This window comes from Ipomoea nil, unplaced genomic scaffold (genome assembly GCF_001879475.1).
Source record: "Ipomoea nil cultivar Tokyo-kokei standard unplaced genomic scaffold, Asagao_1.1 scaffold0480, whole genome shotgun sequence".
NCBI classification, from domain to species: domain Eukaryota; kingdom Viridiplantae; phylum Streptophyta; class Magnoliopsida; order Solanales; family Convolvulaceae; genus Ipomoea; species Ipomoea nil.
In genome coordinates this window covers 245,427-271,486 of record NW_017616908.1, presented here as the reverse complement: position 1 = coordinate 271,486, position 26,060 = coordinate 245,427, and the positions used below count along the sequence as shown (strand labels likewise).

General features: G+C 34.0%; 2 protein-coding genes across 2 annotated transcripts; both read right to left on the bottom strand.

The window, feature by feature from the left end:
• Nucleotides 1-6,658: 6,658 nt before the first annotated feature.
• On the bottom strand, nt 6,659-11,057 carry LOC109173348 (formate dehydrogenase 2, mitochondrial-like). The gene is made up of 2 exons (XM_019322586.1): nt 10,656-11,057; nt 6,659-6,829 (listed from the first exon to the last, which is right to left on the bottom strand). Exons 1-2 carry the CDS (start codon nt 11,055-11,057, stop codon nt 6,659-6,661), a joined length of 573 nt encoding a protein of 190 aa, XP_019178131.1.
• A 9,720-nt stretch (nt 11,058-20,777) lies between these two features.
• Nucleotides 20,778-22,084, bottom strand: LOC109173347. Its single transcript, XM_019322585.1, has 2 exons — nt 21,925-22,084; nt 20,778-21,180 (listed from the first exon to the last, which is right to left on the bottom strand). The coding sequence occupies exons 1-2, from the start codon at nt 22,050-22,052 to the stop codon at nt 20,778-20,780; spliced, it is 531 nt and encodes a 176-aa protein (XP_019178130.1). The 5' UTR covers nt 22,053-22,084.
• Nucleotides 22,085-26,060: the final 3,976 nt, after the last annotated feature.

The following is a 26,060-nucleotide window of genomic DNA, read 5'->3' as shown; positions in this document are numbered from 1 at the left end:
TTGGAGACATTATTTATATGGGGAACCTTGTGAGATTTTCACTGATCACAAAAGTTTGAAATACTTGTTCACACAAAAAGATCTAAATATGAGGCAAAGGCGTTGGCTAGAGTTAATTAAAGACTATGATATAAGATTTCACTATCACCCAAGAAAAGCTAATGTGGTTGCAGATGCTCTTAGTCGAAAATCATCTATGCGACTTGCAAACTTTCTAACTATGCAACCTCAGATACTAAAAGAGTTTGAAAGGATGGAGGTAGAAGTGATAACTAAGGATAAGTTTAGTAAGGTTCTGGCAACTTTAACTGCTCAACCCGCATTATTGGATAGAATTAAGGTTGCTCAAATTGATGATCCAGGGTTGAAAAAGATAAAAGAAAGATTAGAGAAGGGTGAGACTACAAACTTTTTAATTTGTGGGGATGGTTCATTGCGCTTCAGGTCTAGGTTGTGTGTGCCAAATGATGAGGTGATTAAGAGGGATGTCTTAAGTGAAGCTCATAAGTCTCATTTTGCAATACACCCCAGTGCCACAAAGATGTATAAAGATTTGAAAAGAAACTTTTGGTGGAGCGGCATGAAGCGTGACGTAGCGGACTTTGTATCAAAATGCATGGTTTGTCAACAAGTCAAAGCAGAACATCAAAGGCCTGCAGGATTACTAAGGCCCTTAGAAATACCAGAATGGAAGTGGGAACACATTTCAATGGATTTTGTGTGTGGGCTACCAAGGACTACTCGAGGAAATGATTCTATTTGGGTGATTGTTGATAGGCTCACTAAGACTGCACACTTTTTACCAGTTAGACGTACTACACCATTGAATGATTTGGCTCAACTCTATATTGATGAGATTGTTCGATTGCATGGAGTTCCAGTGAGCATTATTTCAGATAGGGACTCAAGGTTTTTATCAAAATTTTGGAAAAGTTTGCAAAGAGCCTTGGGTGCAGAACTTAAACTCAGTACAGCCTTTCACCCCCAAACTGATGGGCAAACAGAAAGGACAATTCAGACCTTAGAGGATATGCTTAGAGCTTGTGTGCTTGACTTTAAAGGCAGTTGGAGTAAACATTTGCCCTTAATTGAGTTTGCTTATAATAATAGTTATCAATCAAGCATTGGAATGGCACCTTATGAAGCATTATATGGGAGGAAGTGTAGGTCACCTTTGTGTTGGGATGAAGTTGGAGAAAGAAAGATATTGGGTCCTGAATTGGTAGAACTTACAGTTGAGAAGATTCAATTAATAAGAGATAGGATCAAAACTTCTCAAGATAGGCAGAAGAGTTGGGCTGATTTGAAAAGACGAGGCTTAGAATTTAATAACGGAGATTTTGTGTATGTGAGAGTGTCTCCTACTAAGGGCGTGATGAGATTTGGAAAGCGTGCAAAGTTAAGTCCTCGCTATGTGGGACCATTTGAAGTTCTTGAAAGAGTTGGTGATTTGGCCTATAGGGTCACACTTCCACCAGGATTATCTAGTGTCCACAATGTCTTCCATGTATCTATGTTAAGAAAATATATCTCAAATCCTAGTCACATATTGGACTATGAGCCACTGCATATCAAAGATAACTTGTCCTACACAGAAGTGCCTATTCGTATAATTGACAAGAAGGAACAAACCTTAAGGCGACGTAAAATCCAGTGGGTCAAGATACAATGGTCTAATCACACATCAAGATAAGCTACTTGGGAACGAGAGGAGATCATGAGAGAATGTTATCCTGAGCTCTTTACGGAGGAAGGTATGTAAGTTTCGAGGACGAAACTTTCATTAAGGGGTAGAGTATGTAATGACAAATTTTCATTTTTTTTGATAGTAATAATAATAATAATAGGCTAACTAGATATTTTAGGTCTTATTCTACCTAGGCCCAAATTATAATTTAGTTGGTTAAGTTTTGATTTGGGCTTAGTCTATTCTTGGGCCCAATAATAATTGTATATCTTAAGCTTGAGAAGTCCATTAGGGGGAAGGGGATTATTCTGGAAACTTAATAGAGAAGAAAGAGGGGAGAAGAGGCACACATTCTGCTTTTGGCGTAACAAGAGGAAGAAAGCAATAGGTTTTGTTTTTGTGCTCAAAATAAAAAAGACAAGGTAATTAATTTAGCTTTTGGTTGTTAAAAGAAGATATTAAACACTTTAGCTTCCCTGTTAATCTTTGTTGTATTTCGAAGCTCAAGAATGGGAATTCTAGTGAAGAATTGAAATTGCCCAGGGTTGTTTTTAAAGTGGGTGTTTTGGGATGGCTTTAGTAGGGTTATGTGCTATTTTATTATTTTATTTTCCTTGCAAATCTACGATTTATTACCCATGTTGCGGCTGATTTTTCTCTCTAATGAGCTACATCTTCTTTATTAAATTTTTGACCATACTTGTTTCAAGGAGAGTAATAGAGGTCTTAGGCTCATTATTTATATTTTTTTTGGGTTGTTTTAGTGTGGGGAAAACATGATTGTTTATAAATTTACAAGAAGAATTTGTAAATATTTGGAATGTTCGTAAGTTATAATGGTGTATGTATTTGATAGGTGACCGTGAAGGTTAGGGCATAAAGGAATTTCTATGCTTAAAAGCTTACTAAGGTAAGGGAACTTTGCACTTACTTACTCATTGTAACTTATATACCATAGCTTAAATGATTGTAAAATATTGAAGCTATTCTTGAATATTATGGGCATGTTTTGTATGATAAAGAATTAGTACATATCTCGTGAAAATTTGGGAATTTGATGCGTTTTAATGTTGATCATGGTATATATAGATTTTCAAAGGTATTAATCATATTGGTGGTCTAACCACCCTTGTCTTGACTTGGAATGTTCCCTTGATTCCCAATTGGTGGTATCACCACCCTTGATTTGGAACATTCCCTTGATTTTAATTGGTAGCTTTGCTACCCTTGACTAGTGTAATTTTATTAATTGATCTTGGCTCATCCTATGAATATATTGTAGTTCTCAAAGTAAAATGGTGAGTTAGGTATGTAATATTTTTATTTATTTATTTCTATGATATTTGAGCACCGATCTAGGATTCATGACTTGAAGGGAAAGCTTTGGAATTATTGATACTCTTATGCGATAAAATTGTATAAGAATACTAACGCTTTTATTATACTTTTTATTAAACATCTTATGTTACCTTATTTATTTGTGGTCATCTTTATTCTTTATACTTTATTTGGTAGAGAAGTGTTATATGATGTACCATGCTTTGAGCTCACTTGTGTGTTCATGTTTTCAGATTAGAGTGTTGATCGAGGTTAAGACAAGGGAGGTCACATTTTGGGGTTAAAGACCATGGGGTATTAGTCTACTGTTTTGTGATAGAGGAGGACTACTTCTAGTCTTTTTGTGGAGATCAAAGTCCATAGTAGGACCTTGGATCTCAAGTTGTAATTTTGGACCATGTCTAGAAACTTAAATGTGTATATTATATTTCCAATTAAGCTATCTTTGGGAGAAGGAACTTTAAGACCAAGAAGTTGTTTAGGTTATCTTGTGATTGATATTTTGTTTAGCAGGCTTCGTATTATAACGATTTTTTTTTTTTTTGTCGTAATAATACGGCCGGGTTACGCTCATTTTTGGGGCGTGACATATATATATATATATATATATATATATATATATATATATATATACACACACACACACACACAAACCGAAAGAGGATTTTCAATTTTGGATAGTATAAACTCACCAAGAAAAAAAAATGAGAAGGAGAAGAAATTGAAATCGTGTGTACCACACACTCTCCTTAAAATTAAATCATTTCACTATCTCCTGAGGGTGCAGGAGTGTTCTTGTGTCAGTTTCGCAGGATAAATGGATTACAACTTTAGTGTTGAGCACACAAACAAAAAGTCTAGCAAACTAGAATAAATATCAAGCACGTACTTTATATTATTTACGGAAGTGTTGACAAAATATCTTTCAATAAAATAATATATTGAGATGTCAGAGAGAAAACCAAAGGATTTTTAATTAAGTTTAAAAAATCAGCTAACCATCTGCCAACCCATAACTGAATTCAAAAACCAGCTAACCATCGGCCAAGCCTTAACTGACAACTTTAATATGGAGATTGATTATAAAAATTAAAATTGAAATTAATTCTTACATATCAAAATTAAAGTTTATGAACGACGTTCGTGCCCACTATTTGCACCCTTGCATACTAGAAAAAACCTCTATACTATACAATATTATACAATTCAAACTACTTTTAAAATGGGTTTTGTATATATTGTGGTGCAAATCCACTTCTCAAATCAATGTGGGACAAATGTTACTTACAAGCCTTCGCAACTCAATTTTCTAACTCAAATGAGTCTACTTAAAAAATCAATGCATCATTTATTCATTATTAATTTTGAACATACAATATATTGATTTCTTAGTCTCACTACGAAAAACCTGAATCCACTTTGATCCAACCCAATTTAAAAGTGGAACCCACATATATTTGTACCACAATATAGCTACTTAAATGTCATGTTATGCTAAAAAAAAATTCCAACAATGGCATCTTAGAGGTTTAGATGAAACAAACTTGCTTGATAGTTGAGTTGGGTAGTTGGTGACTTGGTGTCTACTTTTAGTCTCCAATACTTTACTATTGTTGTTTACTCTTATGGCATGTTTGGTTCATTGAATAGGTCAGGAATGGAATAGCATTCCTTGGAATAGACATATTCCATCGTTTGGTTGGATCATTTTGTCAAGGGAATAACATGCCTAGGAATGAGCTATTACCTTCGCAAGGGGAATAGCCATTCCTAGGGGGGTCTTGGTATTAGCTATTCCCATGCCCTTGGGAATAGCTTTTATATCACAAATACCAAAAATACCCTTTGCACATTATATAATATTTATATTTATTTAATAAATATAAAGTATTATATAAATGTATATATTTAATTAATTATAATTTTTATCTATCAATAAATATATATATATATTTAAATAAACTATTTAAATATATAGATGCACAAACACACACATTTTGCAGCGTTTGCAATTCGCATTTTGAGAAAAAAAAAAGTATTTTCTCAAAACACCGTTGACATTATATATATATATATATATATATATATATATATATATATATGTGTGTGTGTGTGTGTGTGTGTGTGTGTGTGTGTGTAAATAAAAAAAAAATTAACTGTATAATAAGACTCCTTAATTATGGAGCCTTAGCTCCTAAGTTAAGTAGCATGCCCGTCTACATGCCTAGCAGATGTGCATTGCAAGCGTGTCTAGCAAATGAGCATTGCAATTAAAATTATAGAGCCTTGAGGCTCCTTTTATAGGAGCCTCAAGGCTCCATTCCTTACTTCTCCAACCGATGTGGGATAAGTGGAAAAATAAATATAAATATAAATATAAATATAAATATAAATATGTATTTGTATAATAATAATAATAATAATAATAATAATAATTATTATTATTATTATTATTATTATTATTATTATTATTATTATTATTATCATTATTATTATTATTATTCTCTCTCTCACACACACATGCATATATATGTGTGTATATATATATATATATATATATATATATATATATATATATATATATATATATATAACATTCAGTATATCATAATCATATTCATTATTATTATTATTATTATTATTATTATTATTATTATTATTATTATTATTATTATTATTATTTTGTATAAGGGTATTTATGTCTTTAAAACCTATTCCATTTCTATTTCTTTAACCAACCAAACACTGGAATACAATTACTAAAGTATATTCCTTCTGCCAACCAAACAACATAATACAATTCATATTCTATTCCTTACCTATTTCATTCCCTGTGGAATAGCATTCCTATTCCCTCCAAATTCATTCCGTGAACCAAACGTGCTGTTAGTATATTGCTACCATTTGTACACTTCTAGTTGATTGTCTTGGGCCTCGAGGTATAGCTTAATTAGAGCAACCACATTTGTTGAAGTTTTCTTATGAGTTTTTTGCATATACACTAGGAGAGAGGAGAGAGAATAAGGGAGGGAAAAAAAGAGTTAATACCAATAATGGTCCCTCAACTATAGCTAAATTCATAAATTAGTCATCGACTTTCAATTTTAACCAATTAAGTCCTTAACTTTACAATTTTAACACGATTTGGGCCCCCGTCTATTTGACCGTTTGTTGACCGTGATCTCTGAGGATATATATGTAATTTCATCGCCACCCACCCTCATCCCCTGCCGTGACACAGTCTATCGCCCAGCCACAAGCCACTGCCCAGCCGCCCTCATCTACTGCCATGACACACTCTACTGCCTAGCCTTCACCTACTGCCACGACACAATCTACTGCCCAAACACCTTCGCATAATTCATCATTTGCGGTGTCGCGATTCTCGTGTCCAACAAGTAGCGCGATTCGGGCCAGGCCAAGTACCGGCTCTTGCACGTGGTTCACACGCACAAGGGCGCCAACGATAAAGTCTACCGCTGTGTTTACGAGCAGGAAGATCCGTAAGGGAAAGTCCGAATGAACCTCTCAAAAGACCTAATGGTTATCGCCGGCGAAGCCCTCAAATCCAACATAACTACAATCGGCCCTCTTGTTCTTCCACCGTCAGAGCAGCTCATTTTCCTCTTCACCCTAATCGACTGGAAAAACTTTAATCCCAAATGGAAACCCTACATTCCCGACTTCAAACAAGCCTTCGAACACTTTTGCTTCAACGCTGGCGGTCGCGCTGTCATCAACGATCTCTAGAAGAAACTGCAACTCTCGTCGGAGCACGTGGAGGCCTCCAGGATGACGCTGCACCTGTTCGGAAACACATTGTCTTCTTCGCTCTGGTACGAACTCAACTACATTGAATCCAAAGGGAGGATGAAGAAAGGCGACAGGATTCGCCTTTGCAGATTGCTTTCGGCGGTGGATTCAAATGTAACAGTGCGGTCTGGAAATGCAACCGGAACCTTAAAAAACCAACGATTAACCATGAAATTACATATATATCCTCAAAAATCATAGTCAACAAACGGTCAAATAGAAAGAGGACCAAATCGTGATAAAATTGCAAAGTTAGGGACTTAATTGGTTAAAATTGAAAGTCGATGATCAATTTGTGAATTTAGCTATAGTGGAGGGACCATTTTGAGTATTTACTCAAAAAAAAAAAAAAAAAAAAAAAAAGAACAACACTATCTTGACCAAAAAAAAAGAGTAAAAGTTAGCTTTTACGCGCCCAGCATGGCGAGTGCTATGCAGTTGCCTTATTGGGCACGAATGTTGCACTCCATGGGCACTAGATGACCTTCTCTCTCCTTGCGAGCTCAAATAAAACTCATTACTTGTAGGAAAAAAAATTGCTCTCCAATTTTTTCCATTAGTGATTTATAATATATTTTCTATTCGAATTTTATATCTAATTAATTATATTTCATATTTTGTGAAATTTTTATTTGTAAAATTGTGTTTTTTATCTTTTTTTTTTGGTTTAAATATTAACAGTGATATGAGTGTTTTATTATAATATGGTTTCTATTCAAATTATTTTATCTAATTAATTATATTTCATATTTTGTTTTGAATATTCTTTTATCTCATTTTGATGTATTTTAATTTTTTATCCTAATTAACAATATTTATGATTGGTCTCTAAGTATTTTTTTTTTTCAAAATATCTCATTGATTTTTAATCTTTCGCCCCCAATGACGAAGATTTCTGGACCCACCCTAGATTTGCCCTATCTAATTTAAACAGATAATTAGTTTTAGTTTTCTTTTCCCACAAAATATAATATTTGATTCTTACATAAATAAAGATATTGAATTTGTTTTGTTGTTGATTATATAATTACTTTGAAAACATATATACGATTGAAGCATATTCCTAATTTACCTGTTCCATCATATCAAAACTTCAAAACAAGAATAGTGAGACTCCGGAGAGGGTTTACCACTTTTGTGTAATTTACTAACTATTATACATGAGTAAAATTTACTGTGTATGCACATTGTATTTAACTAGTGGTTGTTCATTTTCATGATAGAATAGTGAGATTATCAAAATTAGAGTGCAACCCTTATCTAGTCAACTGGATTCAGAAAAAAAAAAATGGAAAATTACTCAAATAGTAGACAACATGATATTTTGTATATACTAACAAAAAAAATTATTTTTCTTTTAAAATGTTTTTTTTAAAAATAATTCTTAGGCTACAAATCCTTAACTATATGGTCCCTTAGTTTCACCTTAGTTACGACTGTAGGTGGAAGTAAGTCGATAAAATAAAATTTTATATATATATATATATATATATATATATATATATATATATATATATATATATATATATATATATATATATATATATATATATAGGGAAAATAACACTTTTTCCTCCTGAGTTATATACTTATAGCACTATTCCCCCTGAATTATTTAAGTGGCTGTTTTCTCCCCTGAAATATTAAATAGACATATTTACCCTTAAAATAAATATTTAAAATACATATTTCATTTATTTTTCTTTTCCAACAAATTATGACCACAATTTGGTTCAACTCAAACAGACACCATAGCAACCAAACCGAAATATTCCAATTACAATTTAAAATCAAAACCCGGTATTTAGAATTTATTAAAATCACGAACCGGAAACCGCCGGTTCATGTTCCAAACTGAAAAAGATTAAATACATTTTTTGTTGAATTTAGACTATTTTAAAATAAAAAAAAATAAAATTTAAAAATAAATACAGTTCAAAATCGCGAAACGGATCCGGAACCGTCGGTTCACGGTTCAGGCTCCAATTTTTTCGATTCATAATTTTAATAAACTGAAATCCAAATATTAGATTCTGGATCTGAATCATAACCGAAAACTTTTAATTCGATTGCTATAGTGTACGGTTCAGTTCGAACCGAACTGTGGTCATCCATACGTATACGCAATAATTTATTGGAGAAGAAAAATAAATAGAATGTTTACTTTAAGGGTAGAAATGCCAATTTAATATATCGGGGGGGGGGGGGGGGGGGGGGAACCGCCACTTTTAGAATAATTGAGGGGCCTAATGTGCTTACCTAAATAATTCAAGGGGAAAAGTGCTATCGTATATAACTCAAGGAGAAAAAGTGTCATTTTCCATATATATATAGGGTGAGGTTCAAGTGAGACCATGGTATTAGGTGAGGATTGTGGTCAAATTGTAATCATCAGATCAAGGGAATTAAAGGACCAGATTGCACAACAATTATATTAAACCGTGCGGACTTTTGGGTTATAAGATTATCAGTAATCAATAGAAGGGGTAAAAGAGTAAAAATGCAAATTAATTGTGCAATTAATAAAAGGAATAAGCGAAAATGATGGGAGTAACGCGTAGGGTTTAACAGGCGAAAGATCTGGAAGGTTGTCCGCAGTGCACATTGACGAACGGCGAACCCGAGAGCTCAAACGACAACTTGTTTAAGCGGTGGGGTATAGAACAGAGCCGAGAATAATGGCGGACGGAAGTGCGAGAAGGAGTAAAAGGCGTGCATCTCTGGAGGCATCAACCAAACTCGGTAAGCCAACAGTTGTTTATGGTTTTGATTTTTTACGCAAACTTTTTTTTTTATTTAATACAAGCTTCTTTCTTCATTTATTCATCACGAAAGTACGAAACACACAAACACAACTGCTTTTGGTAGAAAAACCTAAACTCCTTAAAATGATCGATTTATTACACTTGTATTGCTAGACACTCGATCAATACTCCAGGGAAGTAGTAGAAGCGATTTATCTGTATTGGCTTGCCAGTTTTCCATCATTGACAATGTAATTTTGTGCAGGAAACTCTTCGCCTTAAAGTACTTGTCCAGCCAGGGACGGAGCCAGAAAAATACTTGAGCGGGGGCGAAGTTTAAATGACGGTTAGAAATATCAATTACGAAATATCTAACAGTCATAAGGTTAAAATACAAAATATATTATAATAGATTGCAATAGAATATTTTTGATATATTAAACGATAGTTACCGTCGGAGCAAAAAATATACTTGAGTGAGGTGAAAATGTAAAAGTATTAGTTAGAGTCGGAGCAAAAAATATACTTGAGTGAGGTGAAAATGTAAAAATATTTATGACAAAATAGGAAACATAATCAATTCGATAAAATAATTTGAATAAAATGAAGTATAATATAAACGTGTATACTACATTACTATATTAATTAAATGATTCATAAAAAATAAACTAAAAGAACATTTAATTTGTTAATTAAATGATTCATAAAAGTAGGCTAAAAAATATTTATCTTGAGAAGGAATGAGATATAAAATAAATAAGTGAAGATAAGGAAGGTTGTAAGTTCGAGCCTCAGTGGAGGCGTTATTAGCTCTTTGTGTTTCAGTAGGTTGAGAAAGTATATGAACAGATACTACAATGTAATAGAGCTAGTAGCATTCAAAAAAAAAAAAGTGAAGATAAGGAAAAGTGTTTGTAATGAGATTCGAACCTATGACCATACACTATTAATACATTAAACATAAATTTAAATTTTATATAATATTTAATGCTATATATGTCTATATATACATACATATATATAAAGGGGTGGGGTTGGGGGAGTGGGGGCAGCTGCCCCCACTGCCCCCATACTGCCTCCGTCTCTGTGTCCAGCATGTCCTTAACTCCCGCAGCATAGCACAACTGTCCGTCAATGGTAGTTCCAGAAATATGAGGGGTCATTGCTTGGTTTGGCATATATCTCCATGGGTGATCCTTGGGAGCTGGCTGTGGGTTCCAAACATCGCCACTGTAACCAGCAATGTGGCCACTGGAATAGGCATCAACAACTGCTTGAGTGTCCATGATTGCTCCGCGGGCGTTGTTCACTATAAGAACTCCCTTCTTCATCTTTGCAATTCTATTTTTGTCGAACATCCCTCTGGTTTTATCAGTGAGAGGCATGTTGATGACAACTACGTCACATTTTGACAGCATGGCGCCAAGATCTTCCTCAAATTTTGCACCTATTTCCTTCTCCAACTCCGGCTCCATCTTTCGGCGATCATGATACAACATATTACAATTAAACGGTTTCAGCCTCTGCAGGAGAAACCGTCCAATGCTCTGTGTATGTGCATTCCATTTTTTGACGAATTTTTGAGATTGTGCATGTTCAAATGCTCTGTGTATGTGCAAATTACAGTATTTTTTGGGTTATGAAAAAATGACCGGTTGTGGGTGTGGATTAGGGCTACTGACAAGGACTACCGGCGGTGGGTGAGGGCGGCAAATACATTGCGAGAAAAGGGGACTAGTACTGAATGGTGTTGTGTTTTTCCCAACATTAGGTTCACAAACATGCAACGCGCTACTGACTATGTCTTAATAGAACCCCAAATATGGGAAGATGCAATATTTTAAAATCGACAAATGGGTAGTTATTAATCAGGATATGTGCACCGAATGCGTACTTGAATGTGCAATCAGAATAAGCCTCAAAGATGGAATGTGCAAATAGGAAGGTTATAGAAATGCAATTTATACATCGTTTATAACTCATGCAACGACTACTTATTCGAAAGTGCAAACAGCAGTAATCCCCAAAACTGGAATGTGCAAAGTTGAAGCTTAAAGAAATGCAATTAATTCATTATTCAGGAATTGTGCAAAGACTCTGCACTTGAATGTGCATCCAGTATTAACCCCACCTCTGGAATGTGCAAGTATGATGAATACAACACTGCAATTGCAGTCGTAGGTGGTAGAGCTATAATATAGGCAAAAAGGGTAAAAACGATTTAAAAAGAAGTGCACCTGATAGTTAAGAAGCGGTGCACCGAAATAACGAAATAGATATACGAAAATCTATTAGGTACGTAACTACGTAAACACAATTTGTAATTTAAGAGCCAAACGAATGAGGCCTGTAAATTGACTGGCTAGTCCAATGTAACTCTGTATCTTGGTGCAAAAGTAAGTAACCATTACCAATTGGTGAAAATGCGAGACAGTGGTAGGATTAAAGTTATGTGTATGTGGATGTGCAACGAACCCACAATATATTGTGCAAGACCGGTATAGTGCCCAGAAAATTAAGTGCGACGGTTGTAAAACAAGTTGCGAAATCATGAAATTTAACCACAACACGAACATAACATGGAAAATAAAACTTAAAGAAAAAACTCCAAACATTTATTCAAACAAAACAAAACGACTAAAGTCACCACAGGAGCAGAAAACTTAAAACAAAAATAAATAAATGAAAGTCTGACTCAAATAATAATTCCAATGCAAAAGCAAGCTTAATTTTTCTCTTAGCGCATGGGGCAAGTACGGCTATTATGGCCATACTCGTCACATGTGTGGCATTGTCGCTGACGACGTTTCGACTTCTCAACAGCTAACTCCCTCGTACTTTTGATACGTTTGCCACAACCCTTGTTATTAGGGAGAGGAGGGGGACGAATATCAACGTCACTAACAACCTCATCACAAGAAGGATTCAAATACTTCGTCCCATCGGGAGACACGTCCATGACACAAGCCTGTTGAGAACTCGACCGAACTGCACAACCATCCAACCCAAAAAACTAGGTAAACAACATGATTAAAAACGTGTTACAAAAATGCACAATATGCCCAAAACAAAGAAAACAACACACTGTCAGCACAATGAAACCCCCCATACATGCACAGAGCAAAAAGAACAAGTATCAACAAAAAACATATATTGGCAACCTGCACAGTTTAGAATATTGACAAACTAATGAAAGGAACTAGTTGCACACAATGTACACGGGGGCTACCTTGCAGTCTTACAAGAAGTGGTAGTGCACAATTAATTGTTGCAGATATAGGGGATATAGGTACTGGTTGCACACTAATCAAATGTGGGAGTGCACAAACTATAGTTGGAAACATAATTTGTTACACACTGGTTGCACAAAGTAACATGGTAAATTGCACAATTTAGAATGAGGAAAAAACATAACTAAAAACAAAAACGAACTAGATACAAAACAAGACTACAAAACTTTAACAAAAATGCAAAAACATACCCAAAAAACCCAAAAAAGGGGAAAAAAATAAATCAACCCCGTGCACAATGAAACCCCAACGCATGCACACAACGTAAAAAAAAGTCTACAGCACCGAAATGCCAAAAAAAAACAAAAAACAAAAAAAAAAAAAACAAAAAACAAAAAACAAAACAAAAAAGCGAAACTAACCTAAATAAAAACTAGAGCCAACTACGCACAAAACAAGCGTACAAACATGCAACAAAAAGGCACAACAAACCGAAAAAAAAGGGAAAAAAAAAACTCCATTTGCACACTGCCAACTCTCATACATGCACAGGGCGTAAAAAACCACCTACCGCACCAAATACTAAAAAAACGACAACAAGGTACACAAAACTAAACGCAACAGTCAATAACGAAAGTGAATTTTAAAAAATAAATACCAATATCAAACATAGTATATGTATCTATAAAACAAAAAAAAAAAAAAAAAAAACACAAACGAATGATAATAACCAACTAAATCGTTGAAAGCAACAACCCCGTATGAAAAGATGGAAAAAAAATCAAAATGACAAAATTAAAATAGAGAATATTAACAACACACACGGTAAACATCTTTATCCCCCCAAACAAAAAAACCGTATATTAATATTAAAAAATATTACGCACAACAAAAAGAGCGCATAAAAATACATACATATAAAATGATGCATACAAAACGATGAATACTAATAACCCACAACCCACACAACGACAATCTTAAAAACAAATACATAACTAAACACAAAAAACAGAAACAACGATGCACAAAAGAAATATATATTCGAACATCAATTAACGATGCACAATGAATAAATATTGGAGACAACAAAAATACACACCTGGAGAATCCATAGCACCAACCGCAGAAAAAAACCCAGTGATAACTAAGAGACAGTAGTGTCTGACAAAACACAAAGCAAGACAACATAAACCAGTGAACTAGGCGCTCAATATAAAGAGACACGGTAAATAACTCAGGGAATCAAAAAAAAAAAATCTTAATTACCATATTTAAGCCAACTACAATCATGCAATCACCCAAAATAAAATAAATAACTAAAGGATGGAAAAAAATACAAAGACTAAAAACACCCCACCTAAAGAGGCGGCAACACATAAATAAAATCCCCCTAAATATAAATCAAAAATTAATAGCCATAGATCTAACTAAAATCAAGGGTCATTATTTGACCACAAACCTCACACAGAAACATGACCTCATTTGATCCTCTAACTATATATATATATATATATATATATATATATATATATATATATATATATATATAGAGAGAGAGAGAGAGAGAGATAGAGTCTAGCTCAGGTGCATGCGGCCGCGCCTTAACGTGCGGTTAGTGCGGCCGCATCAACAGTTATGCAAATATGCACCAATAGTGTTAGGAAACCTCACAACAACAAAAATGTACAAATACACCAAAATACGCACTATTAGGTACACATCACCAAAAATGCACCATTAGGTATCCATAAAAGCACCACACAATGTTCGAAAATGCACAATTAGGTGTGGGGAGGTATAATGCATTTTTTTGGGTATGTTGTGCGTTTTTGTGGTACGGTGTATTTGTGCATTTCATTGTTGTGCATTCATCCATAGGGGTGTTCAATGAACGGTTAACCGAACCGTTTTAACCAAACCGAATTGATCGAAGTTTTTTTTTTTCTTTAACCATTAACCGAACCGAAGTTTGCTCTACCGAATTCACTGAACCGAAATTTTGTTCGGTTAATCGGTCGGTTAACCGATTAACCGAACTTTTTAAAGCTAAAATTTAAAATTCTAAAAATAACACCTAAAATAATAAATCCAATTAAAATAAAATAAATATCATAATAAATTCTTAGCAAAATATAAAAAAACATGAATTATAAACTCCAAGCATCCATAACTTCAAATTAGAATTTATATATATATATATATATATATATGTATATATATATATATATATATATATATATATATATATATATATTAAAAACTTCGGTTAATCGTTCGGTTAATTCGGTTAATCGACATTTCGAACCGAATTAACCGTTAACCGAAGTTTTAAATTTCCTTTAACTATTAACCGAACCGAAAAAGTTCGGTTCGAAAACGGTTAACCGAACTTTGTCGGTTCGGTCGGTTAACCGAAAATTATCCGAAGTTTGCACACTCCTATTCATCCAACTAGAACTCTGGCCCAACATCAAGTATGCTTCAAGTGTGGGTGTAAAAGGCACTAGTCACGTACGTTCCACACCTCGAAACATTTTGTTGAAACCTACCAACGAATGCAAAAGCACGATAATGAAAAATACAAGGTTAAATCCAACCATGTTGCATTGCCTGAAGCAAACACTCTTGTTGGTAATGATGATGACCTACTAAAAAATGAGTTCGATGGTTGATCCTTATTTCATAAATAATGCCTTTTGACAAAGTTTTCCCTGTTTTTTGAGGTTCATATATATTTGAATTCATTCAACGTATTTTTAGTGATATTTACTTTTGGATAATCTTTATATGCAAACCTCAAAATTCTCTCAGCCATTATTGCAGACGATAATGTGTCCTTTGTGGGTTTCGGTAGAGCTTCACTTTTACTCCCTCAATTTAAAGACATTAAGTCAATTGATTTTCATGACGAAATCAGAAATGTTCATGACTTGGAATACCTTATAATAGCCCAATTTGTTAATAGTAGAAAACAGGAAGTCAAATTGAAGAACTTGTTTCCTTTTCCTCAAAATTATACTATTCTTATATTCAACCTTAGGTTTCGTGTGTTCAACTTATTTTAAACAAAATTTCAAGGACTTACATTTTTTTTTAGCATCAGGCATTAAAGTGGAGCATCAAATACCTTATGTCCACACACAACATGGTTTAGCTGAATCTCTTATTAAGACCATGATTTTAAAAGTCTAGTTTGTCGGTTACTTATTGGGGAAATGCAATATTGCATTCTACTGATATAGTATAACTCCGGCCCACTGCATATCATTATTCCCCCTTATACCTAATATGTGGTTTCAAATCAAACATTTCCCAATATGTGTTTCTATTCTTAAGTGTGTAGTCCATTCTACTCTATCACCACCCTAGTGTATCTCTATACCTCCATTTGTTGTCTAAATATTTAGAGCCCCTGAGAGGGAATCATTGGATATGCTGACTGCATGAAGATTGGTTCACGGCATTAGGATGAGATATGATCAAATTTAAATGGAATGCCGAGAGATTTCATGAAAAGAAATGATCTACAACATTAAAACCCACATACCAATTACATTGAATGGAAGTTCATAAGGAAATTAATTTGCAAATATTTGCCAAACATATCTATTGATTATAATAATCATAAAAGAGTGACTAGCTTAGGTCTCATACACATTCCCCAAATTGGACCATATATATCTACCGACGCTCCTTGGCACAAGAAGTGCGGGAGGACAATTGGTGTAGAAAAATAAGAATCCACAATAACAAGATTTAGTAATGAATTTTCAACACTCTTGAAAAATCTTAAAGAGTTATGTCTTTAAGACGTTTGTCTAGAAGACTAGAAAACCTAGTAAATTTATAGGTGCATCAAATAATCATAATATTGGGATGCAAAAGAACCAGATATAAATATCTTTACAAAATGACTAGAATATGGTTGACTTAGAAATTACTATGTATTTTTATATATATGTGTCAGAAATATATGAAAATATTATAGTTGTCGACAACACAATTGCCTTCAAAATTACTCATATTATATGACAATATAGATCCAGAGCTAGGAGCCAAAAGCGCTTTGATTGATTAACGTATAAAAAGAGCAATTAAGGCATATATATAGCTCAGCTCACTATAAATATATTCTCTTTATAACATAAACACTATTAAAATATTAACCTTGTAGGTTACAAATGGGTATTTATATGAAAGAGAAACAAGAATGATAAGGTGGTGTAATATTAAACGAGTTTGTAGCCCAAAAGGTTCACACAGAGACCCAGAATCAGATATACTCTTCCATAATGGACGTCATTATGTTCCGCTACATAATTTATAGAATAATAAATATAGATATCCAGCTGATGAAAGTCATGACCGTATAATAATGGGTCATTAGACACTAATATTTATTTGGGAAAATCCTTGATGGATTTATAATTCTTGGAATAAAAGAAAATAAATATCACAACATGTTTGTTGTTGAAGTACAAAAGCTTTACTTAACTTGAGACAATAAGCAATAGATTGAGTAATTTCCTCCTGAAGTAGGAATATGTAAAAATCATTATGTGACATTATGTGCTTATTAAAGAGTTACTAGTGGAGTTATTGAAATATATATAAAGAGCTTAATGATATTAGCTTGTGTCTTATGGCGGAGTTTGAAATGAAAGACTTAGAAATACCAAGTATTGTCTTAGCCTAAGATCAAGCATATCCTTGAAGGAGCTTTATACACCAGTTAGCCTACATTGAAAAACGCCTTGAAGATGTTCTATATGGTGCACCACTGACTTATCACACTAACAGTTGTCCAATAATATCTTGAAGTAGATAAGAGACCATTTAGACCCGAAAAAGGTAATGAGGACAATTTTGGGACTAAAATTCCATTAATTCATTGCTTTTGGAGCATTATTATAGAACTAGATCGAAATTCTGTAATCGCATCAGGACTGACATCGTCTTTGCGATAAAATTACTAAGTGTTCCTCCTACAATTAAATATCGGAATAATATTCAAATATCCTCCAGTATCTTCGATTTATAAACGATTTTGAAATTCATGCGATATACCAATGTGTGACTTTCATAGACCATTTGGATATTGACTCTCTCTTATCTCCATGATGCCAAATCCCAAACTAGTTCTGTTTTATTTTACCTTCACTGTCCTATATGAGAGCAATAAAGCTTGTGGTATACATATAATAAGTGGTATGTTTAAAGAATATTAGACTAAATATATAACTAAAATATTCAATCCATGTGAGCTCCATAAGAGTCACGAGATTATTGTATAAAATGATTAACTCTAGTGACAATCTTGAATATTGTACCATATCTCCTCTCTACACTCTTTTGAAACAATGGTTTTATTTTAGAACATGTAAACCTTGATTGAAGATTGTTATCTTCAGAGGAAGTGACATCTACTAGAATCAATCCTGAAGATTAGACTTAAATAATCCTGAAGATTGGGTTTTAAAGACTAACACTTGTACTCTTTTGCTACACATTAATGAATACATATCATGTACTCTTTTCCTCACTAGCTCTTTCCCATTGGATTTTTCTAGTGTGATTTTTAATGAGGCATGAGTATGATATAGTAATGTCAATGTGGAAACTACAAATAAATACTTAAATAGACAAAATCCTGAAGATTATGCCCTGAAAGCTTATGATTATACTCTTTTAATTTCCTTAACTAAATTTATTCCCACAGGATTTTCTTTGGATAAGGTTTTTAATGACTCAACCCAAACAACACCTGAACTACCCATACATCATGTACTCTTACTCGACTACGTTTTTCCCAAAGGATTTAACTAGGGAGTTTTTAACTAGGCATGGTTATGACATGATAATGTCCAAGGGGGATGTTATAAATATATTATTATTAAGGACATTATGGGCATTCAATACGTAACAGTGGTAAAGGTTAGCAGTCAGCATTATTATTGTCTTTATATATATATATATATATATATATATATATATATATATATATATATATATATATATATATTTATTTATTTATTTATTTATTTATTTATTTATTTTTGAATCCGGTGCACACCCCCTAGTCAGTCGAGCCCGTGAGCACACTCCCTAATCGTTGATTTTAATTTTTTGATGATTCAGATTGATTACCACTTGGATCCCATGTTATACTGATTTTAGATGAAGCATGGATCTTTTTGTCCTTAAGCACTATATTTATTACTTTCCATTTCATTTATTTCCATGTTTATAAAGATTTGTAGCGTTATGTCAGATCTCCTTAATCAATATTTCTCTCTCTCTCTCTCTTAGTGATTTTCTTTGGAATTTTACGGCGGTGTGTGCGTGGGTGTGGAATGGTGTGTGCGTTTTACTGTAACAGGGCTCGTACACCATGGCGTGCTGGTTTTTTTCATTTCTATGTGCGTTTTGTGATACAGACATGTACATTTTGGTTTGTGTTTTACTAGTTTCGGCCGTGTGCGAAACATATCTAAAAGAAAACAAAAATATACGAATCTAATTTGGGTATTGGCGTTTGAATTTCGAGTAGATAATCAGTGCGTAGTACATATAGTATTGGGCTTGTTGTGTTTTTTTTTTTTTTTTAATTGTGGGGAATTTTACGACGGTGTGTGCACGGGTGTGGAATGGCGTGTGCGGTTTTCTGTAACAAGAGGTGTACAGCATGACAAACTATAAAACGCACACACCATTCCACACCCACGCACACACCGCCGTAAAATTTTCCATAATTTAAAATTTCAGATGTACAAAATATAATTAGTTATTACCATTGATAGGGTCCCTAATAATTTAAAATATCAATTTCCATTCATAATCTCCCTAATATAATGCTTAAGATTCCAATTGAATTATATCCACAATTAAACATATGTCTACAATTACTATTTAATCCTTTTGATTTAAATATATCCTTAATTACTTTCACAATCTCTTATAATCTCAACCATTTATGGAAAATGAATCAATGGATATCATGAGATCTCATATATGATCTCATCTAGTATAGGGGTTGCACCAAATTCGAAGCCTATATATACATATACTTGTTGTATCATTGTATTGAGGAGGTTAATGAATAAAAGCTTTCTATTCTACATTGTCTCTTTCCATTGTTGCATTGATGAATAAAGGGGTCGCGAATGCCATTTAAAAAAAAAATCAGCGACCCTTTCTTCCTTTCTTTTAAGAAAAAGTTGTGAACAGTGTTGCAAAAATCGTGCTTAAGTGCTAGGTGGTTGTCCTCCTAGGAACCCTAGGCTAGAGCCGTCAAAAATGGGTTTTACCCGCCGGGTCGACCCGTCCCGTACCGCCGTAGGTAGGGGACGGGTTCTTCAAATTTTGATCCGCCAGGAGGCGGGCTTTTTAGCCCGTCCCGCCTGGGTCACGGGTCTAGGCGGGGCGGGTCAGGCGGGTCATGGGTTTAGCCCGCGACCTGCTAATACATATATATTTTGTATATATATTTAGTATTTAATATATATTATTTTGGTTTGTGTAATTGTGTTAGTGTGTTATAACTTATAGGATTATAGATTTATAGGAATACAATACTAGGTAGTGCTACTGTACATCTATACAGTGACTCTTTTTTTTTTTTTTAAGGATATTGTACAATGATTTTTTTTTTTTTTAAATTAACAAAGTGAAAAAATTGATTGGCGGGCTTTGGCATGGCGGGGCAGGCCAGCCACATTCATCATATCCTGCACATGAAGTTCAGCAAGAATCCCAAAAATGTGTTCATCTGCTAGAAAATAAAAATAAAAAAAATCACCAATAGATCAAATTTTGCTTAGGCATTGTTTTCTCAAACCTTTAGCTTTGAATAAACTTAGGGGTTTGCCTCGAACCCTTCCAAAGTTGGATATCCCTACTGTGCCTATACTAATCATATTGAAACCCCGGATCCCGCACTCGTTAACCCCAAACTAAACCTACTTTTCAAACCCCAAAGTTCTCCTGCTCCAAAGAAAACACACTGTCCATAGTCCTGTATATTCTAACATCGGTGAGACAAAGATTTGGAAATTCCTCAACTCCACCCACATTAAATTGTCTCCAAACCTCATTTTTCAAGTTACAAACCAAAATGGTAAATCGTTTACTATTCATACATAACAACACAATCTCCCCAACAGGATTCGTAGTATAGCGCAGGTGGTATGTAACTCCTGTAACTCCGTAGATTATTCTACTCTCTTCTAATGGAATGGTCATAATAGTCTTCTCCCAACATTCTTTAGATTTCTCCCAAGTCCAAACATCCATGTAGAATTGGCGGTCTATTTGGCGAACAAGAACAATAGCCACTCGACCTCCATCAACTTGTAGCAATTCAAAATTTCTGAGAACGTGATATGCTTTTGTAAATGAAGCTGAAGAATGAACTGAATAATGCTGCGATGATGATGAAACTTCGGCCGGAAATGGTATCAAAGAACAACTCTCAGACCCAACTTCAAATGCTACTATGTTGAAGTTTGGAAGGTCAGATTTAGTCAGCCAATTATAGGAATAGATAACCCCGCCAATGTAGACACTAGTATTAGTAGTATTGGAATAGTTAGGGCAGCCATAGCCACCAAAGGGGTGGGAATAGTTGATCTCCCTCCATGATTTATCCACTCCTACCGTCAAAACCCAATGCTTATACCCGAAGCTGCTCCTCCTCAGATCAATCATCAAAACCTTGTATCTTTTAGATTGTGCATCGAACCCCAACAGTGCACAGGTTGAAGGGAATTGGATTCTTGGAAGGGAAATACGCTGTCCTGGACTAACGTTGCAAACAACTACGTCTCCATTGAGTCTGGACAGACAAATCAGGCCGTCCCAGGAGGAGTGTAGACAGCCTTTCAGAAATGGTTCAGCGTCCAAGTAGCCTAGACGGTTGGCTTGGAGCATTCCCCGCCGCTGGGGGTTTTCTTCGCTGAAATTTATGGTGTAATACGCATGGGAGGAACCGGAGGAGCGCGGCCTTATAGCGATGAGGATGCCCGCCCTACTGGGAAGTGTCAAGGACAAGCTGCGATGCAGAACACCAAAACCATGATCAGCTATGAGAGCGTAAAAGAGTTTAGAAACGCACCTGAATCGTACTAGCGATTTAGCACGGAGCTTGGAGAGGATCTCGAAGAGAATGTCTTGGGGAAGAAGATCAAGAAGAAGAGGTAGCGTTGAAACACGCGCCGTCGCATTCTTCTCCGATGCGCCCATTGTATCCTACGAGCTGATCGAGGGTTTGGAGGAGTTTTAGGGATTTTCAAGAATACCGTTATTTTGATAGAGCTGTATTTAAGGTAAAATTGTATTCTCCCTCTCCCCTTGATTGCGAATTGCTATGCAACTAATCAATGTTGGCCTCTAAATTTAAAAAATTTCCTAATTAAAGAGGGAATGGAGTAAAAAGAAATTAATTCTATACGTTTTTACTAATATGATACACGTATGATGCACGGCCTACAAATTTGTAGTAGTTAATGTTTTTTTTTTTTTTTTTTACATTATTAAAGTAGATTATGTATATTGTAAATAATGGAATTGACAATTACATACGTCATAATGAAATAATTATAATATAAATAAATATTCAGTATTTTAATAGACTATTTTTATATATGGTAATTAATTTCATAATTACAAATAAAAATTCTTAATTGCAGGGAGACTTTTGCCGCACTCGAATCTGTCAAATAATTTTAAAATAATTTATTACATCAATTCAAACCTTTTAATATGTTACTTTTAAATTTATATATATATATATATATATATATATATATATATATATATATATATATATATATATATATATATATATATATATATATAGAGAGAGAGAGAGAGAGAGAGAGAGAGAGAGAGAGAAGATCATATGTGGCCATGTTGTTAGGTGTGGTCATATGGTCAATTACATGTCATTAGATTAGATAGATCCAATGAATCACATTAATCAAGATTCTTCTAGTATTTTCGCGCACATTCTCCTACCCAGCGAACTGCAAGGGTAAACTTGTCATCATGCACCAAAATAGGAAAAATCATATTGTTGTGTGTTTTATTTGTGTAATTGGTGCATTATTAGCCTTACTCTGGTGTATTTGTAGATTCTCATTGGTGCCAAGTTTAGGTGCGGCAACGTCTTCCCGTGTGGTCAGTGCGGCCGCACCAATTGTTATAAAAATATACACAATCCATGTTATGAAATGCACAACAAAAAACATACACAAATTAGGTACGCATCCCCAGAAACGCGCCATTAGATATGCACCATACAGTGTTCGGGAATACACTATCGGTGTGTTTCACTGTGGTGTGTTTTATTACACTATTGGTGCATGTTGTCAACACTGTTGGTGTATTTTGGAACCCGGCCGCTATAAATGGCCACATTAATTACCATAATACCCCCACGCGTGAAAATTCTCAAATCCTCATAATTAGCTACTGCCGTTATATTAAACTGATTCAACGACACAGATACGATCACACCGCCACACCTAATGACATGACCACATACGAGTGCTCTTCTATATATGTATGTGTGTGTGTGTATATATATATATATACAATATATATACATACATACATATATATATATATATATATATATATATATATATATATAATTAAATTATTCTACCCAATTATATATATCATTCCTAATTACGATCCTAATAACTCTATATGATGCACGATATATATGTATATAATAATATATAAATATATAAAGAGAAAATGGCACTTTTTCCCCCTAAGTTATATACTTATAGCACTTTTTCCCCCTGAATTATTTAAGTGGCTCTTTTTCCCCCTGAAATGTTAAATGAACATATTTACCCTTAAAATAAATATTTAAAATTAATATTTCATTTATTTTTTTTCTCCAAACAAATTATTACTATAATTGGGTTCAAACCAAACAGATACTATAGCAACCAAACCAAAATATTTCAATTACAATTTATAATCAAAACGCGATATTTAGAGTTTATTAAAATCGCGAACCGGAATGGCCGGTTCATGTTCCGAACTGAAAAAAATAAAATACATTTATTGTTGAATTTAGACTATTTTAAAATAAAAAATAAAATTTTAAAATAAAGACAGTTCAAAATCGCGAACTGGATCCAGAACCGCCGGTTCACGGTTCATAAGGGTAAAATAAATAAAATGCGCTTACATAAATAATTGAATATATTAGGGGGTAGAAATAAAATGCGCTTACATAAATAATTGAATATATAATAGCATCCCCCTAATATATTTATTGCTGTGTGATGTGTTCTTGTATATGTACTCCAAAACCTGCAAAATAGAAACCCAAAGTCAAAAGGAAGCACTGTTTGTTACGTGATTCTAATTGGTAATAAGGAATTAGGAATAACTTAGAGAGATCTACCTTGAAATATAGATAAGAATAATAAAATTCTATAAGCTTTTGGAGTCCGATCCTCTCATTTGCTATGTGTGATGTGTTCTTGTATATGTACTTCTAAACCTGCAAAATATTATGAAATAGCATAGAAAGCACTGTTGCTACCTTATTCTAAATAGTAATAAGGATTTAGGAATAACTTAGACAGATGCATCATGAAATATAGAAAAACATAATAAAACTTCTATTAGATTCGAAATAGGAATGGCATCTCATCCCCCATTGAAATTCCTTAGACAAAAAATGTCTATCCGTTCATTGTTCAAAAAAAAAAAAAAAAAAAAAAAAAAAAAAAAAAGAACAAAACAAAACCAAAACCACCATCATTCAATTGTTTAAAATTCAAAATTCAGACACACAAAGATCCCATCCTGATGTTCACAATTCCTTCAGTTTCTCAATTTTCATAGAATAGAGCTTTTAACGTGGTCTCGTATAAACTGTTGATGTAACCTGATTTGAATTGAGATTTGTAAAAGAACTTACCTGCTGGTCATGGAAGACAACTTCCTTGGATTTTATTATGGAAGAAGATTTTATCTCGGGGATTTCATACGCTCTCACAACTCGCAAGCGAAGAGTTTCTGGATTTCATAGGCTATCACAACTTTCTTGATAGTGTTTGTATTGCAGAGGATGTGAAATATATATAGATGTTTAGATATCTTAGTAATTGACTTGATTGGCTTAAACATAGTAATTGATTTTGATTGATTGGCTTAAACTTAGTAATTGATTTTGATTGGCTTAAACTTAGTATTGGTTGTAACTTAGTATTGGATTAGGCGGAAACTGTTTACAGTATCTCATTTTGCTTTAATATACATAGAGAATAGATGTGATGGGTGCCTAATCCACTAGTAGGCAGTAGCAGTCTTTGGGTAACTTGCGTGCTATCTAATTATATTTATATATTTTTTCAATGATAATTAGTATTTCAATTTAGAAATATGTATAAAAGGAAAGAAATAATTGGTGACTTAATTAATTTTGAGCCTAAAAGAAAATAATCAATTTGGAGGTGTAATTAGAGGATAACAGAATCTCAGCGGTGCAGTATACTTACTTCCCAGGGGTCACCCATCTCGGGATTGCCGGAAGTCAAGCATGCTTAACCACAAAATTCTATGGTACCTGGTTACCATATCCTACTTGAAATCAATTGGTGATAAATAGGTGGACATTAACTATTTAACCACATTTCTCCATGGTAAGCCACAGCACCACATCTCGAATCGAGCAGGGGCTGGACTCGGTCAACCCGGCCGACGCCCAACAACCATACTCCCAATTAAGGGGCAAAATGCTCCCGACTTCTCTTAAGAGATGAGAGTGCTCGGTCACTCACGCCAACCAAGCTGGTTATATGTGTTAGTTACCTTGTATATTTAGTATAATTTTAGTAGATTAATTATTAGTAATTTTAGTACTTTACTTATTATATGTTTTAGTAATATAGTATAAATAGATCCATTGTATACGAATATTGAGGAACCAGAGAGAAATATAATATTCTTGCTCATGTTCTTCTTTATTCTTCTTATTCTTATTAGAGTTCTCATATGCTCGAAGTTTGGAATTGGAGTTTACTGTGACTCAAATACGGTTATGAGCTAGAAACCTAATCGAAAGATTTCTTATTGGTTACGGTTCTATCTATGGTCGTAAGAAGTGGTGCTCTCACTGTGAGAATCTATATATGGAGGTATCCCGTAACAACTGTGGCTTTACTTGATTCCATTGGCGGAACTTTCCCTTACCTTTTCTAGGGTTAGCTCTAGAATAGC

Excerpts from the sequence above, each read along its gene's own strand:
- LOC109173348 (XM_019322586.1), bottom strand. The coding sequence starts at position 11,057 with ATGGAGCCGGAGTTGGAGAAGGAAATAGGTGCAAAATTTGAGGAAGAT. Across the intron at positions 6,830-10,655 it reads TGGACACAGAGACGGAGGCA|GTGCAGCGTCATCCTGGAGG; the intron begins GTATGGGGGCAG and ends GTTTCCGAACAG.
- LOC109173347 (XM_019322585.1), bottom strand. The coding sequence starts at position 22,052 with ATGGGCGCATCGGAGAAGAATGCGACGGCGCGTGTTTCAACGCTACCT. Across the intron at positions 21,181-21,924 it reads AAATCGCTAGTACGATTCAG|AAATTTTGAATTGCTACAAG; the intron begins GTGCGTTTCTAA and ends TCACGTTCTCAG.